Source organism: Caenorhabditis briggsae (genome assembly GCF_000004555.2).
Source record: "Caenorhabditis briggsae complete genome, chrX, whole genome shotgun sequence".
NCBI lineage: Eukaryota > Metazoa > Nematoda > Chromadorea > Rhabditida > Rhabditidae > Caenorhabditis > Caenorhabditis briggsae.
In genome coordinates, this window is record NC_013491.2 from 1101453 (window position 1) to 1119550 (window position 18098).

The 18098-nt window shown below is 38.2% G+C and overlaps 3 protein-coding genes across 3 annotated transcripts; 2 read left to right on the top strand and 1 right to left on the bottom strand.

Annotated features, from left to right (window-relative positions):
• Window positions 1-434: 434 nt before the first annotated feature.
• On the top strand, window positions 435-5653 carry Cbr-ser-1 (the record flags this gene model as incomplete). Its single annotated transcript, XM_002643568.1, has 6 exons — window positions 435-498; window positions 1917-2210; window positions 2364-3076; window positions 3672-4012; window positions 4684-4846; window positions 5177-5653. 6 exons carry the CDS (start codon window positions 435-437, stop codon window positions 5651-5653), a joined length of 2052 nt encoding a protein of 683 aa, XP_002643614.1.
• Window positions 5654-9964: 4311 nt separating this feature from the next.
• On the top strand, window positions 9965-14687 carry Cbr-cdh-9 (the record flags this gene model as incomplete). The annotated part of the gene is made up of 12 exons (XM_002643567.1): window positions 9965-10082; window positions 10764-10915; window positions 11759-11824; window positions 11938-12040; window positions 12089-12399; window positions 12468-12555; window positions 13070-13158; window positions 13556-13654; window positions 13703-13762; window positions 13807-14120; window positions 14166-14504; window positions 14552-14687. The coding sequence occupies 12 exons, from the start codon at window positions 9965-9967 to the stop codon at window positions 14685-14687; spliced, it is 1875 nt and encodes a 624-aa protein (XP_002643613.1).
• Window positions 14688-16143: 1456 nt separating this feature from the next.
• CBG16347 lies at window positions 16144-17946 on the bottom strand (the record flags this gene model as incomplete). Its single annotated transcript, XM_045238775.1, has 7 exons — window positions 16144-16249; window positions 16734-16793; window positions 17003-17096; window positions 17288-17348; window positions 17508-17610; window positions 17693-17802; window positions 17905-17946. The coding sequence occupies 7 exons, from the start codon at window positions 17944-17946 to the stop codon at window positions 16144-16146; spliced, it is 576 nt and encodes a 191-aa protein (XP_045095868.1).
• Between the last annotated feature and the right edge of the window lie 152 nt (window positions 17947-18098).

The following is an 18098-nucleotide window of genomic DNA, read 5'->3' on the forward strand; positions in this document are numbered from 1 at the left end:
CACTTGCTCCCCTTGCTTCTTCTCATTTTCTGACGTTGTGTTGTTTGCCAGTAGGTCGGCACTCATAAAAAAGCTGTTGGAAACAAAACTCTCGGCCACTTTCATCTTTGTCTCGTTTGGCGCTTCCCAGAATTGCTTTCTAGGGTATCTGTTTTTCGGCACCTACCTTATGATTGTCTGACAAGTGCATTGGCACTTGGAAATGACCGCTCTCTTCACTAATGACCCTTACTTATGCAACAACCTTCGTTTTCCTGTATGCCCGTTTGTTTCACACATTTTTTTTTCGTTTTCTGTCCCATTTGCCCCATTTTCCCATCTTGCCTACGCCCATCGACATCGCAATTAGCGGGTTGTCCCTTCGATTTCCTTGATTTTACGTGAAATTTTTTTCTTCTTTTGTTTCAGAACAAAGTAGAGAGGACCACTCTCTGATGCACGTCGAATTTTTTTCGCACGCTGCGCCGCCTGAGGATCCTTACGCAGCATTTGCGAATGGTGAGTAACTGTATTAATTTTTTCTTCGTTGATTTTTTCTCAAAGGGTTATTTTCTATTCTTTTTCCAACAAAAAAAGAAGCCTTGGGTGATGGTGATGATGCTGTTTTTCGTTTTTGTCGTTAGGACTAGGCTTCAGGATCTTTGACGAACAAAAGCCCTTTAGCGGCGAAAAAAGTAAGGAGAAGAGGATGAAGGGAAAACTCAAGAAGTTATGCGCATACCTAACGCGCGTGCATATTCAATCACCGTCTTTTTTAAGCCTGTTTAGGGTCTACATCTTCTTTTTACCACCCACCAGATTTTTTTCGTTCGTCAGAAACATTGAGACACCCCCAAGAGACACAACAAGGGAATTCATATAAGTCTGATTAAGAAATTTTTGATTGAATTTTTTTCTTATTTCCGATATATAGCATGTTCTGAGTATACATACAAGAAACGGTTTTGTTTACTTGGTTACCTCATATCGGGTGGAGCAGATCAAACCCTAAAATCTCGAGAAGTCTCAAAAAACATTCCACACTGTACGTGTACTATTACAAAAAGGTATCCAATAACCCCAAATAAAATCAACCACTTTTGTATGAGATCTAAGAGTTATAGGAAAGTCATTTTGCAGATTTTTTTTTCTTTAAATGAAAGTTTTGAGATAAGAACACTTAGAGATTAGAGAAAGCTGGCTCCAGAGATCTATCGAAAATAGATCTACTGACCTTTGCGGGAAGTATCTAGAAACGATTAAAAAAAGATTAGATGAAATGAAGAGTTGAATAAGTTCAGAGTTCAGAAGACCTATTTGATTATTTTCAATAACTATCTTTTGTTTTTTTCGAAGTTATAAAAGTTACAAATTATTTTCACCTTCTGAATTTTCTAAACCACAAAATTTGTTTGCCTAAGATGTTGCCTCATGTTCTGGAAAACCATACTAAAAACATGAAACGAAACTGAAAACCAGGAAAAATGGGCGGAGCTTGCTCTCAAAATCATCCTCTCTCTTCTCTCCTCTCGTTTTCCTCGCTTTTTTCCTGTCAGCCCTGAGCTATTTGCCCCTCGTTCTTCCTGTTCTTCATTCACCTTTGACGATAGGGAGCGAAAAAAAAAGAAAAAAAAACGAATCCTAGAGGATTATTCCTCTATAAGAACGAACGACATTCGGAAACATCATCATCCCCCTTTTTTTCTTGTACTCAGCCATTTTTATTCGTCATCTACTTTATTCAGTCTTCTCCCCTCCCGTTTTATCAACAAGAACCAATTGAATTGTTGCGTGGGGGAGAAGATAGTTAGAAGAAAGAAAAAGCTCACCCTAGATTAATTTAATCTAGATCGTGCATCAAAGCTTCTTCCCACTGAAAGAAAGATTTGATCTATTTTTATTCAATTATTCCTCCTAAATAAAAATTACAAATCTAGAATCATTCGCGACGACTGTGGTCGCACCACACTTCTCCACAACGAGCGTATGGTCGATAAGAATTCAGCTTATCCCACCAATGGGAATCTATCATATTAATGGGTTCGCACTGTTCTTGTTGCCGGTTTTGTGCCTCATCGGATTGGTTGGAAACTTTTTGGTGTGCGTCGCCATTGCCACTGACCGACGGCTTCATAATGTCACCAACTACTTCCTGTTCTCACTAGCTCTAGCGGATCTTCTCGTCTGTTGCATTGTTATGCCGTTGAGCATAGTCGTGGAAGTTAAGCATGGTGAGTCAGATGCGGTTATGGAGATTTTCGAAAATTTATCAAGGCTAAATGGAAACGAATTTCATTTTTTTGGCTAAAGTAATCCCGTTTGAGTCACCAAAAAAATAAACATTTTCCTTTTTCAACAATTAACCTTAACACATTATCATTCAGGGGTATGGACTTGGAGTATGTCACTATGTCTACTGTACATCTACTCGGACGTGTTTCTCTGCTCCGCTAGCATTGTTCATATGTCGGTCATCTCACTGGATCGCTATCTCGGAATCTCTCAGCCTCTACGAAGTCGGAACCGATCTCGGACCCTGATTGTTCTCAAAATCACATTTGTTTGGGTAGCAACTTTACTGGTTTCTTGTCCTATAGCGGCTCTAGCGGTTATAGATCAGAACAACATTCTACAGGACAATCAATGCATGATATTCAGTCGCTATTACATTATCTACGGCTCCACCATGACATTCCTGATTCCTCTTGGGATCATGTCCATCACCTACACCAAGACCACAAAGCTTTTGAAAAAGCAAGCGTCAATTTTAAGCCAACGTGCTGACGATAGGTCGAACGGCAATGGGCTACGGAGAACAATGAATCATCGGAAGTTGGGATACTCCAGAACCTACTCAGCACAGGTCAACGGAACACATGTCAACGGACGAGCCATCGGAGCACATGGACGGACCATGTCAAACATTGAGAATATCGAGAACGGAGACTCTGATCGACTGGGCACAAACCGCCCATCCATCAATCGCAATGGCCACAAGACGCTACAGAAAGCGTCGACGATCAACAGATGGAAGACCAGAACATCCGATCTTTATAACGCCATCACCAATAAAGTCAACCGTCGCAGTTCTCTTCAGGTAGGTCTTCATCTCTGTTTTTCTTTTTGCATTTTTCAAAAAAAAAATCTCATATCGAATTTCGTCACTGAGCACTCACAACTTTTTTTGACGTCGGGGAGTGCCCAAGAGTTTTTGAATTGTCTTCAGTTTACAACATGTTTCGCTACATTTTTTCTTGAAAATTGAGCAAAAGTGCTAGAGGGGAGGAAGTGATAGACGGGAGCTTGTGCAAAAAAGAACTGAAGAAAAAAGCGATGTATAAAGATCAAACAAAGTTAGGTTAGGTTTACTTCCTTCAATTACCCCTTGTCACTTTTTTTTTCGAAAATGATCTCTGTAAGAAAAAATTCACAGCAATTGGAATATATGATTTGTTTTGAAAAATTCGAAAATCCATATCGGACCTCTTTCTTCTTTTTTTTTTCTAAAACTGATCTCTTGTTCTTCTTTGGAAACTTTTTGTTACTGCGTGATTTGCCAAAACTAGTTTTAATATTTCAGCCCTCACAGTTCACAGGATTAAAATTTCTAGTCTCCTTAAAAACTAAAAAACAGAAGCGAAACGGGTTTGCTCTCCAGAATCCAGAGGAAAAGACCAATTCATAATTTTCAGACCGCCACCCAAGACCTCGCCAATGAGCACAAAGCTACCCGTGTTCTTGCCGTTGTCTTCGTATGTTTCTTCGTCTGCTGGACACCATTCTTCTTTATCAACTTCGTCGTTGGATTCTGTGGCCATCACTGCACTTTACCATCTTGGTGTGGAACGCTGTTTTTGTGGCTCGGATATGTCTCCAGTACTATCAACCCAATCATCTACACGGTCTTCAATAAAAGATTCCGTCAAGCCTTCGTGCGCATCCTTCGATGCCAATGCATGCACCGTCTTCGGGATCCTAGTCAGATGTACTCGCGCAACTACACCACCACTATTGTTCCAGACACCTACACTTGGTAGGTCTAGCCAGAAATCACAACATGGATGAAAAGAAGAAAAAGTTTTCGAGCGCATTCAAAAAAAGTTTTGAATGCACCACGAAAACTAAAAACAATTGACTGCCGCGACAATTTCCGGTAGTGGTCAACCCATAAATAAATCCGTTTGAGGATTTAGGTTTCGCTAATCTGAAGCATTCTAGCCTATATAATAGGGACATGTCTTCTAGGGAAAATCAAATGAGCAAACGATCAAACAGGAAGAAAGAAAAAACTAGGAAGAAAAAGAAGATAAATGATTGGCTAATTGGTCTATTAGTCAACTGGGAGGGAAGGAGGAAGAACATGTCTTCTATCTGTTTTCCTGCTTCTTACATTTTCGTCTCTCTCCCCGAGAACTGAACTTTTTTTTAGTTGGTTTAAAACTCGTTGAAATCCCAATTTCAAAGTTCCAACGTTCACTAGTGTGTTAAGTTATAATAGCGTCAACACAAAATGACGATAATGTGAAAACAGCAAAAAGAGGAAAAAAAAAGACAAAAGGTCTGATCGGGAAACTTTGGTGTCATGTTTCGTAGAGCAAAGCATCTCACAGTTGCGTCACAAATGAAATAGATCAGTAGATGAAGGGATCACAAAAAAGACACAAACGAATCGTCGAATATCGTTTTTAAAAATCCAATTTTCAGCTCACGCTCCAACCACGAGCGCAACACGTCTGTAGTCGTTCGAGATGACTCTCGATCGGCTAGAAGTATTGAGAGGACTGATATTAGCAGCCGAGCCAGATCCGAGATTTCAGAAGATCCAGTTGGAAGAGTTCACAATAGATTGATGTCAGATAAGAAAAAGGTGGGGAGCAGAAAAATAGAAGAGTCTGAAAAAATAAATTTAAAAATCTTGGCTTTTGAATGAAGCCTTCGAGACTTGAAATTTTTGTGTCATGATGGGAAAAAATGTGTCTTGGTACGCCACTAATAATTCTACAACTGTTGGAGGCGTTGTATACAACGAAATTCATTCTTGTTTACTTTTTTCCTACAAAATTAGGAATTCCGGATTCTAATCCTTCGTGGTCAACCAAAATTGTGAGAAGAATCAAAAGATTGACTCCGAAAAAGGTCTTTGAAAATATTAAAATTTTAAAGAAGTGCTTTATACAATGAACGTGTTTATTTTCAGATCTCACTGCCATCATTCCCAGGTACCAGCTCTTCTCGTGATTCTCGTGTCACTACTGAAGACATCACGACAGACGAGGAAAACAAGCCACTTCTCTCCAATGGTCATGTTGCCGTGGTTGTGAAAATCCCAGAGAATATTGTTAATCCCATCCGCAAGTCACTCACCACCATCATCAGCAAACAAATGATAGACGATACCATCCCGGAAAAATCTCAAATTCATCATAAGAATCAACGATTGCTCACCACATCGGCTCTCACTGTTTCCCATCAATCAAATGGATCCGTTCATATTCCAATCAGATCATATTCCTGCGTAGACTGCAAGAAAGCTGACAAGATGCTGGCATCGGATGTTACCGACATGATGACCACATCCACCGCCAGTACAGCTTCCACATCAAATGACGTTCACCGTCGCCATCTAACTCTCTTCAATCACTTTGATAGTGCTGTTAAGGAAACATTCTTGTAAAAAGTGTAATTGCCACACGCACCAATGGTAATCATATCCCCTTCCCCATGATGTTTCAGTGTGTCAAATCTGTTTCTTCAAATCTCACATCTATCCATTCCAAATTGTCTTCTTTGATTCTATGCTACACTGAAAAACTAAACCTTTTCCCAGTACAATTTTCTTCCATTCAGTTTTCCTTGTATAGATAATTTTATATTCGCTGAAATCTCTTTTTTTCTCTGTCACGTGTTTTCCTCTTCCGAACCTTCCGAAATTGACCAAGCTACCATTTCTATTAGACTAAATGCAACACTACTGTTTCATTTTTTCAACTTCATAAATTTTCATGGCCTAAAGTTTCGTGGGGATCTTTCATATTATTTCACACCACCTCATCTTTAAATAGTGTGCGAAAAGTGAAGAAGTGAAAACGAAACATGAGCGATGAGTATTTGTATCGAATTGCACCGAATTCCATATCCATGCTCTGGCACCTTTTTTCTCGTCTCTTCTCACAAGTCAATTTGAGGGATCTTACTTGGCGAGACTCTATTTTTTTCGTTCATCGACTTTTGCTGCATAAAAGTTTATAGGTCGAACTCTCAACAAGATTCGACAACTTGCAACTTTATTCAATTCTGTAAACACGTGGTAACTTTTTGACATGAGGGCAGGAGAGAAAAAAGAAAAAAAACAGAGAACTGGATTTGCATTTTTAGAAAGGACATCAAAGGTTTTTGGTTTCTAACAGTTTATGAAGCGAACATAAAAACAACAAAAACGACAAAAAGAAACAAAAATGATGAGGGAAGTGTGCATTACAGAAAGTAGTAAAAGCTACGAGCCAGCTATCCTATTTGTGATTAATTAGTTTGGTCACGTGGATAACTCATCAAGCAAATGGAAGGGTAAACATTGAACCAAAGAGTGCTCATGCCTTTGTCCTTACCGCAAGTTCGTCCATACTCAAGATAATTTTGAAGATGCACACAGGGAAACGCACAAAAATGAATTACGGAAAATAAAACATAAAATGAAAAACAATAGAGAACGTGTCGACAGGGTTTTGGAACAATGTGTTCCTTTAAATTGAAGCTTTCTAGGTGAGACATTTGACTAAATATTTCAAAAAAATTATAGATTTTCTCCTGAAACATTGCCTGCAAATCGAGAAGAACCACATATTTATCTTTGCCTTTCGCTTCTTTGGAGCTGTCAGACACACCTTACCGTTGGCATCCAGTGGATTGGATTTCACACCCAACCAGGCAAACAGTCCACTAGTCTCGGTAGCAAATTGAACGGATGTTTTCACTTACTTTGGTTCGCTGAAATTTTGATTTGCGGAAAATGAAAAAACAACATATCAATTCGAAATTCGATGTAACTCTTTTCAAGAAACCTAAATTTTTAAGTCGGTACATTTTTTGTCCATTTTTCAACCGTTGTTATTTACACAAACTTACCATCTATGCATTTTCAATCAGATGTAAAATTGGCTTGCTTATGTACTTTTCACTTCAATCTCGTTTCATATCCCAATTTACCAGGTTCTAACCGATTAAATTCCAGAACTCACGAATTTTTTTTTCAAATCTCAAACTGCACACTATTCTTTCGCCGATTTTTTATGTTCACAAAATGGACAATTTGAGTGTGCTTGTAATTCTATATCTGTCCTCGAAGATCAATTTTTGTTGTCTCATTTCTTCCCAAATTTCTTGTCCATTTCTGCCGTATCTTCCTTTCCCGGAGGCGCTGAGCACTGTTTCGACCACACATAAAACACGGAGGAAAATGTGGAATGGTAAAAGAGGACACAAATTGCAGGTGTAGGCGCGCTCCGGCGGAAAAACAAGAAAAGAGAGGTGTCCCATTACCGATAGCCCCTCACAGCGGGACGTTCGCGCAAGGGCTGCTCCTATGTTTGTCCGCACACCGCAACTTGTCTTAGCACAGCATCAAAAAAGTCCACACACACAGTACGACATGTCAGGTTGTGTGAAGGAATGGGGCGCTCCTAATCGCGAGAAGTAGAGGAACGAAGGAGAAGGAGGCTCTCAATTAGCTATCCCTCCCACCACACGTCCTTTTGTGTTTAGTTCGTGTTTACCAAATTCTTTCATTACAGTGAATTGCAAAAAAATTTAACGATTTGATTTACAAAGTTTAAGGCTTTTCGATCCTATTTCCTTTGGTCAGACGAGAGAGTTAAAGTAATTGCATTCTCACGAATTTCTTTCAATTTTCTCTGATTTCATTTATCAGCAAGCAGAGTTTCGAATAAGCTTGCATGAAAATAGTTAATACTGTACGAAAAGTCAAGTGAGTAGATCTTTCAATTGAATCTTGTGTTGGTATTCTTCATTTTCAATAGTTTGTCAATTCACGATTTTGAGAAACAACCTGAAATAATTCCAATTAACTTTCTTCAAAATATTATTCAAACAGTCGTACAGTGTCTCTCAAAGTTTGAGTTTCGAACTGCCTGACTGCCGAAAGTTACGGTATTCGATTCGGGTGCAGTTTTTTTTTTCTGACAAATCTAACGTCACATTTAAGTTTGTACACTTATGAATCGTTTCTTCACAATTTTTCCCTTTTTCACATTATGATAAACGCAGTTTATTTTTTTGAATACTCTAATAAAAGGGCTCTCAAGTAATTTCAAGCTCAATTATGCTCATTCCTATGCAAGATATCAAAAATGTGTCAACAGATAAAACACTTCTGATATAATGATTTAGAATTTATCAGTCGACAATTTTTTAACATCTCTGACAAGAACTCAACAAAATTGGCTCAAAGTTAAAAGTTATACAGTAACTACACTCCATATCCATAATTTTCCGTTTTTTCTCCAAACTTATTCGTATTCCAGTCTATATTTTCTCTAAAACCATCTTCGCAATAGATAATTTGAGTAGCGTTGTGTTGCAAAATGCCTACTCTTCCTTCTGAAGACACTGTTTCACACGCAATTAATTATAGGTCCGCAACCTCTTTCTTCAAACCAGCACTCTCTAGCTTTTCGCTTTCATTAATTCCCGAAATTGCATATAGCGGCCTTCATTTTGGCGGTGGAAGAGGGGGGGGGGGGGCGAGGTGTTGGGGTAGGCCGGGGGGTCGGTTCAAGTGGAGAGAGGGTCTCATATGTTTCAAGTACAGGGCTTATAGCCCCGTTGCAGCTTTATTAGCCTTTAAGCTTGTTTTCCATATGTATATTTTTCTCCTTATAAAGTTGCATTCAATATGAATAAAGAAAATGCCTTTACTATCAGATCGCCATCCAGAATGGGTGGGCATCTTCTTCTTATGCTTTTCACTACTTTTTTCATATCTTCCGACTTCCTCATAACCGTCTTTGGTGAAGTCCTATGTACATAGAGAGAGAAAAGAGATTCCGAGTTTTTTGGCCTTTTTTTTACAGGCGGACCTCCGATGAATATCGCATGAATCATTTTCAATCGTTTTCCTTCTCTTTTCTTTCTACCCGATTATGGTAGTCGTCGGCGCAAGAAAAGTGGGCGGTGCATACTTTGGCGCCCCCCCCCCCCTCTTCCATTTAGGATCCTTCTGCTGTCGCCACTTCTTTTGACAATAACACATACGAAAGTGGCAATCCCCCAGATTTGGTATCTTTTTGTACATAGGCTTCATAAATCAAAATCTTACTCTTTATGTTGCTTGTTTGTTTGTTTTATGCCTATTCAAATACTCATATCCTAACCAGCAAACTTGGAGATTCGATCTTGGGAAGAGCTCTTCCGCTTTTCTATTCAGTTATTATATTTATTCTTTTATTCCTTTCTTTTATTCAGGCTCTTTTATGTTCTGGAGGCAATATTTTTATACTTTTTTATATTCATATTCCCACTGGAAAACCCGTCAAGTACGTGAAACAAAACGTGGAGCAACAAGCGAAAAAATCTAGACAGTACCTTCATCCCTCCTTATAACAACAAGGGGCTCTCGTTTCTCCTTGGCGGGCCGGCTCATATATGCTCTCCGCAAGCTGCTCTCTTCTGCCTGTCCACTCAGGCTTTCCGCGTATGTTCTTGCTTTTTCCATCCCTGTCTCACTTGGGATTCGAACCGTAGTTTTTTTTTCTGTTGCTCTGCCTAGCGACAAAGCTCCGAACATTAGCGAATCCAGATCTTGTTGATGTTTCGCGTCATTCTTCAAATTCCTCCCTCTTGCTCTTTTTTTTTTGATTTTTTGTGTCTTCCTTGTCTGTTTTGAAACGTTTTACTTATTTTTCAATGATTGCAATTTATTTCAAAGTCTCGAAGTTCCTTAAAATCCAAACAAGAAAAAAAAGTTTCAGAAATGAAACCCTACTTGGGTTTAACGATCATACTCCTCCTAGCTCGAACCTATCACACGTGTCTGTTAAAAAATGGAATGAGTTCTGTGTATCTATCAGCATTTGAGGATTTGAAACCAGGTCTGTTTTTTTAATGTTTTCACTATATCGCTTCTTTGGGTCGTTTCATAATAGTAATACGGGAAAAGTCATTCGATAATTGCCCGAAGAGCGTTTTTTAGACGAAAGGTGGAAACGACAATCCCGACCTATAAATGAAACCGTTGTGAAACTTTACTTTCACTCCGAACGAATTTTCTTTATCTGTGCTTTCGAGGTTTAATTCTCAATGTTTCTGCTCGACCGCGCAATTTATCTTCTTCCTTGTCCCAAATTATTTTCCATCGGGTCCCCTTTTACTCCCAAAACGATAGACCCCGCCATAGCTGATCATTAGTCACCCCCACCCCTTGAAGGACATGGGCATACAATAGGCATTCGCTAGAAACCTGCTAACAAGATTTAGTTGAGCCAATTTGATCCGACACGAAACGTGTCCGTTGTGCAGAATTGTTAAGAGTGGCATGGAAGGAAAGTTAAAGAAGTAAATGGAAGGAAATGAATGAGATTCGGGTACACACATTGGGCAAGTTTATTATTAGCACCAATCGTGATCGTCATGTAACTAACGATGACGGAGCGATAATGGGATAATGATGGGTTGTAGATGAAAAGAGGATGGAGATGTTGCGAAACTCTCTATGCCTAAAAATATGAGATTCTTAGATAAAGTCCGATAAATCAACATGGGGTTTTTTACAGGAAACGTGATCGGCACGCTGCCTTTCGAAGCGGCGGAGACATCAAAAGAAACAAGCGATGTTGAGCTACGTGTTGTGAAGGGAAATGATTTGGTGGATGTGAAGCCTGGCAGTCACGATTTGATTCTGAAGAAGGGATTGGATAGAGATGAGGTAATTTGGGAATGAAGAAAAAGTTGGAAGAAAAACGTTGGAGGTGTCGCGTTCCAATCTGCTAAGCTACAGTGTTACTTATATGATTTATGGTTTTTTTAGAAACACGTACCTCTTTTTGATTAATTGTAGTTTTTGAAAATGTCTTCAGAATACTTTCTTCCCTTGAAGCAAAGACATGGTTCTGATTTGGAGCCGGTGTTAAGCTCCCTAAAAACTCTTTTTTAATTCTTACAGCTTCAACATTTTTGAATTCACTCAGGATCTGTATTAATCAAAAACGTGTCTCAAATATTCCACACAATATCACAAAATTTGCCGCTAGACTCTCCTATTTTTGATCCTTGAATGAAGAGATAAACACAACATGTTGCGCTGCATTCAAAGTTCAAATGAAGCGAATTTATGTTTGCTCTTGTCTTATCACAGTATGTTCTCTCCATTTGCTTTCAATTATCTCTCTCCCCAATTCTATTCTGTTCGTGATCATGAAATCTGAGGCGGAGCTCTCTCTGAGAAACTTAAATATAGTTGAGCATTGCGATGCGTCGGAGTCTTGCCTTCGTTGTTGACAGACCATTCTAAGTGGTTAGCGTGTAAAACAAAAGAGCACTCGGTATTCATCGCTCGATGTCTATTTCCTCTCCTATTTGGGAGTGGCTGAGAAAGTCTAGGCTTTTCTTTCTAAGACGTACCATTTTGAGGGACACAAGACACTTGGCCTACAAGTTTTATGGCGCGTTAGTCAATGATGAACCGAAAAAGGAACGGATCAGGGGAAAAGAAGAAAATGACACCTGTATCCCGCAAAATGAAGGCAATTTTTTGATCGTATAATTTCAGGGAGTCGGCAAGTTTGAAGCTGTCGTCGAATGCCGTTCCTCTAATCTGGATGCCGATTTCAGTCAGGTATGGGAGGCAATAATAGAAGAAAATGATCGGAAATGACAGATACAACTACCAATGAAAAAGAAACACGCTTCTCTGTTCCTAATCTGATAACAATTGATGAATAATTGCAGTTGAACATCTCGGTTTTTGTGACCGTCAAAGACATTAACGACAACGCGCCAGTGTTTGATTCAGCCGAGTACTTTGTAGAAATAAAGGAAGAACTGCCAACTGGTAAAATGATGTCAAAACAACTTTGGGACTCCGAGTTCATTTTTTTAGGTACAATTGTATTCACGGATTTCGAAGCCACAGACAATGATCAACCGGGACCAAACAGTTTCGTACAATACTCAATTGTCCCGGGACCACACTCTCACTTCTTGGAAATCCCCGACCCTTTCAAACCAGTGATCACTATTAAGGATCGCATTAATTACGAGGAGATCAAAAAGTTTTCTGTAGAAATCGAGGCGAGAGATCAAGGAGAACCCAGTTTGGCATCAAAAGTGCCGTTACATGTGACAGTTGTTGATGTGAACGACTTGCTGCCGAAATTCAAACATTCGCACTATACCGCTAAAACGCAGAAGGTAGGTTCAACTATAGTTTGGGTTTAGAATCAGATTGAAACCTAAAAAAACGTTTCGAAATGTTTCAGAATGGTGTATTGGTTTTCGAACCGGAGGCTATCTCGGCACAAGATGGCGATCGTCTCAACGCTTCGCTGATCTTTTCTCTGTCCGGAGGTATGTAAGAAAAGAAAAATGCCCATATCGTTTCATACTTCATGTTGCGTGGCTTAATGCAAAATGGGGAGAAGATATAGAAATGAGACGAAAAAAATTATTTAAAAAAAAAACATCAAAAGCATTGGGATGCCATTAAAAATAGATATATTAAAGTCTATCATTTGTTTCAGGAATATACAAAACATTTTAAAAGATGAATACAAAAAAGTGAAAAATCTCAGCTCTCGTCAATTTGGTGATTTTCTGAAAATTGCCGGTTGAAACTGAAAACTCTAAACCACTTCTAAAAAAACGGGAGTTATCAGTTTTTGTGAGACCTCCAAAAAAATTTGAGAAGCTTCTAGGTTTTCAGAAATGGACGAAAATAGAGACTTTTCGTTTTTGAATCGGTTTTCTGAGATTTTTGATTTTTTTTTTCAATAATTGCAGAGTAACAAAAATGGAATTCGACAAAAATTGTTTAACATGTGGAAACATGCGTATTTTCTCTTTTAAAAAACGTATTTTTCAGAACTTTCGGAACATTTCGCGATTGATAACGACGGAAGCATCCGCTCAATTACCTCAAACCCCCCACAACGGGCCACTTTCTTTGTTACGGTAAGCCATTTCCATTTTTTGTTCGCGTTTTCTCTTCATTTCTTCTATTTCTGCCGTGTTTTTTATCTGGTTCATTGAACAACTTCAAGATGTGCGTTCGATTTGATTTCTATTCAATTCCGCACATTCAATTTAAGGCAATAGTGTATGCACCTTTTAAATGTTTTTTCGTTTACAAGTTAGAAAAAAATACAAACGAGTAGAATTGTCCTTGGCGCCACAGTTGCACGGTTCTGAAGATTCTAATTGGTACCGAATTGTTTGAAACACACATACACGGCGATGAAAGGTTGAGGAAAATGATGGATTTTGATTAGAAGATCAACAGTAGGTAAAGATCAGAGAGAACAGGGACGAGAAATATGCGCAAAATTCTAATTCGCTCATTTTTTTTCAGGCAGCTGAAAAAGACGATCCGGAGCGAAGCAGCACCGCAATCTTATCCATCAGACTACAGCCATCTCTAGCCTTCCAGCACAACACATACTCAACAACGGTTGCTATTTTGAATAACTGTCGTTTTGAATAAAAAGTTATTTTTAAGATTTCTCCGTCTACCCCAATCGGATCTACAGTAATCACAGTCACAGCAAACTCGGAAAATGTGAGTTTAAAATTTCCTATTTAGTTTTGAGATTTATTTTTCAGAACGCGTCTCTCACTTATTCTCTTCTTGCTGACACTAATACAGTATCCATCGATGAAGTCTCTGGAAATGTGGTGCTCCGAAAAAAGCTCGAAAAGCCGGAAACACTGAATGTGACTGCTAGTGATGGAGAGAACGTTGTCTCCACAACTCTGCACTTAATGACAGCCAACTCTGAAGAAACATGCCGAACACCTGTCAAATTTGAGAAATTCGAGTACCGTATGACCATTGGAAAATTAAATGTGCTCGGAGTAGTCAATGCCACATCACGAACTGGAAACAAGCTGACCTATATTTTGATGAACATGAATAAGTAGGATTTTATGAAATCGGGATTTTTTAATCTGTATTTTTTCAGTGACTTCGAAGTGGACACCAATGGAGTGGTGAAACTCTTACCGAAAGCACATTTACAATGTAAAACTTGTGAATTGATAGTTGTGGCAAAGGATGGAACCCAAATGGCTATCACTAAGGTCAATATCGACAATCCGTCATTTGTATTACACTCAACTACAACTTTTGCATTGTTGATAATGATCATCCTTTGTCTAATTTTCGCGATGTTGGCTATTTTGGTGTGCCGAAAATTTTGTGAAAAGTGGAAGCAAGGAAATCGGCGTTCCAGCATTTGTTGGCTCAATGGAACCACAGATACAGGAATTTCAATCACCACAACGACACCGATCAATTCTAGGTGAGCATAATTTTGATTTCCAGAGGATTCAAAGTTTTTGAATTCAGGTATGTGGTGAATAGTGAAAGAGACCGCTGCTACGAATCCAAGTCGCCCGGACCAAAACGTTCCCAAGGCGCTCATCTGGTTCCAGTCACTGTGGTGTCCGATGGGTCTGGAGCTTCACCTACTGTTTATTTTTAAAATTAAATTTATTATATTATTGTCTATTCCTTTTCCATTTTTCCCTCACGCCCTTCACCTTACTGGTCCTAATTTGTTCGCTTCAACTAATTTTGCAAACTGTCATTGTAAATATTTTTGCTCTTTCAACAACTCTTTCACTTTCCTGTCGGTGATTTCCTGTTTTTTTTTCTTCAATTTCTTCAACAAGTGCTCATTCCAAATTATCCGTTTTTTATTGTCACAGATTCAGACGCTATACTTCTCTCTTCACTTTGCAGTTTCATTTTTTCAAACTACAGGGTAGATCTCAAATTCTGATAAATGTTTCATTTTGAGAATAACTATATATTTCTATGAATGTTGTGATGAATTTTTAGTCAAATTTGTTTTCAGAAGAACAATAACCTAATTTGTTTCTGACTTCGAAAAACGAAACCGAAAATCCAAATATTCTTTGAAAAAAAGGTATTCTTGCCCTTGTTGAAAGCAGAAAGCCTTAATTCTGTTTTTATTTTTCTTTCATCTTTTTTTTGGTAAAGACTTTTTTCTCTGGTTCCCTCATTCCTCATTTTGAGCGAGACTCACCATTGTTTTATTTAGTTTTGTTTGCAAACACACACATACGCTGACAGCTGATGTACTTTCCACGAATGGCAGCTGTTTTTTGTGGAGTTTTTCACCAAAATTCTTTTCCTTCTTTGAAAAAAACGTTTTTTGTCTTATTCTTCTAAACACCGATAATTCATTGAAAAAGGAATTATTCACATACAAAAACAAAATTGAAAACTTTGGCAAATTTGAACAAGAATTGTAACTGAAAGGAGCAAAACGAAAGTGGAAAGATCTTCTTAACCGACTATATAAATTTGAGAGGAGCAGAAAATGGCATTTCTGATATGAACTGACTTCGAAGTGTATTACTATTTTTTACATTAGAGCGGGACTCCGAACGAAATTCTTATTAGATTAAAATGTGTAGACAATTATGAAAATCAAAGAAATTTGCAAAACATTAAAAAATCGCTTTCAAATGCTAAAATCTTTGTTTTCATCTATTTCTGGACTAGTTGGTTCAAGCTTTTTTTTTTGAATTCTCTTCAAAACTAAAACTCGCTTTTTTCACTTTTCTATTGGTGGCCTAAAATTTTCAGTTTTGGCGGAAACTTGTTCAAAAATTGATAATGTTTTAGAAATTTTCAGAGTAATAGGAAAACTGGGGGGTTTTTTTTTGCAAACTCACTTCTGGAAGTTTTGAAACAAATATATACCATGAATCTACACATTTTTCTGAAAATAATTCAGAGTTCTCTTTTAATATCCAGGAATGAACTTTGGAAATTTGTGCAAAATTATGCGCTGGAAAGGAAAGTAACCAGGAAAGAACAAATTAAATATGTAAATAATAATTAGATATGATAACTAGCTAGAATGACAAGAGAAAAAATGTTTTCGTTTGGATTTTTAGATAAACTGATTATCCGTATGAACCACCGTTTTGTTTGTTGTTTGTTGCGTTTTTGAACATATTATATGGCATTGGTGCTGTTGGCACAGGGTCGAACGATGATCCGCTCGATGATCTGGGTGAAAATATTTGTTGTTTGAAGTTACTGTAGTTCGATTGATGAAATTGCCATATAATTATTGTTTCAGGCCTTTATAAGTTTTGTTGCTACTAGATAAATTTTTATTTTCCTGAGAAAACTTCTAATCATTAAGGATGTTTTTTTTCGTTCAGCTCGAGTTTCTGGATGAACTGGCATAGATTTAAATGGGTACATCTTTCTGGAATAGCGATTTTGATGAATTTAATATTGTAGTAAATCAGCTCCGAAACCAGATTCATTCAACAAAAAAGCAATTCATCATTATAATCATCTACCGAAAACCTCCATCGCTCATTTTGCGATTTCAGTAACCCATTTTTTGAAGCTAATCTATTCTAGAAAGCCTTTCTACATTTTCTTTTTCTCACAGATATCAGTTTTTGCTACTAATTTTCGTTTTGAATTTTTCAGAAATTTTAAAACTATGGTTTTATTTCTAGTTCATAACATGACTCACCTTCTATGCAAAGATTGTTGCATCATGGATCCAGATGATGTTCTAGCATGTTCGGATAATCTGAAATGTATCATGTTTCACTCATTTTTTGCTTTCTCTTTCGTTTCTTTTTCTCGAGAAAATCTCAGAGTACACCTCTCCAATTTCTTCTCCTCCATACTACTCCTTCATGTTTTCAGAACATATCCCTAACTCGTAAGCCACAAGACAAAATAATGACTCCTCGATTTTCTTTTCTGTCGATTTTCTTTTTCCTACGAAAACCTTACCCTCCTGCTGTCACTCCCAAACGTCCTTTCTTCTTTCTTTCCTGTATTTTTTGCCTTATTTCCTCCATTCGACTGAGAGCTTCGTCTCCGCTATCTGGAAAAAATAGATGCACAACCGAGCATAGCAGAAAAAAAAATTGAAGAATGGGCGGAGCAAAAAAAGAAGGCGATGGAGAGAAGAGTGCTGCTCTCTTTACATGTCAAAGAGAAGAAGCGGTCTTCTTCTCCTCTTCTTTTCCATTTTTTTGCGTTTTTCTTGACTATACTCCGAGACTCAATACTCACTTTTATCCACCATCGCTGCATACTTGTCCCTTTCGGTTCTGAGCTCATTGATGAGCAGTTCCTGAAAAAAATTTCCTGCATTCATAAATAAATATGAGATAGAAAAATATTGAAGTGATCCTTATCGAAAACTAAAAATAAAATTGCTGCATCATACGTGAGAAAAAAGGTTTGTTTGAGAGTTCCGCTTTCCAAAAATTTTCTATTTTAGAAATCTCACTTTTTCATAGTTCTCGTCTCGTAATCTATCAATTTGAGCCTCAAATGTGTCTGTTATCGTAGCCAATGTTGATTTACGCCGCTCCGTTTCGTCACCGAGCGTTCTGAAATAGAGAAGCCTTTTTTAATTTTCTCCAAATATTTTTCGACTATTTTCAGCATAGGAAAAAAAATCCAAAAACATACTTTCTCAAGTCGTTGACCATCCTCTCCAACTGCTGAATTTTCTCATCTTTCGATTGAATGCTCTTGCGCATTCGGATGAGGTCCTCCGTGCTTCCGGGAGTCGTCGTTCTCTGGAAAATGTGAATTTGAGGACCGAATCATCGTAATTTTTCATCAGCCAATTGCCCTTTTTCGCGCCGTTTTTCTTTTTTCTTGATGTGACTCGTCCTGACGAGTGAATACATAGCCAGGGTAAACGAGTATTTTTGGGACATTGGCTGGGACGTATTCCAGAATTGAGGGGTGGGACAGATTGGAAATTCTGGGGGAGGGGACACTTCAAAAAATGAAGGTACAGCGATGCAGCACATGCGAATTAGAATAGTATCGCTACAGCTACTAACATTGTCCAAACGTGATTCGTGGC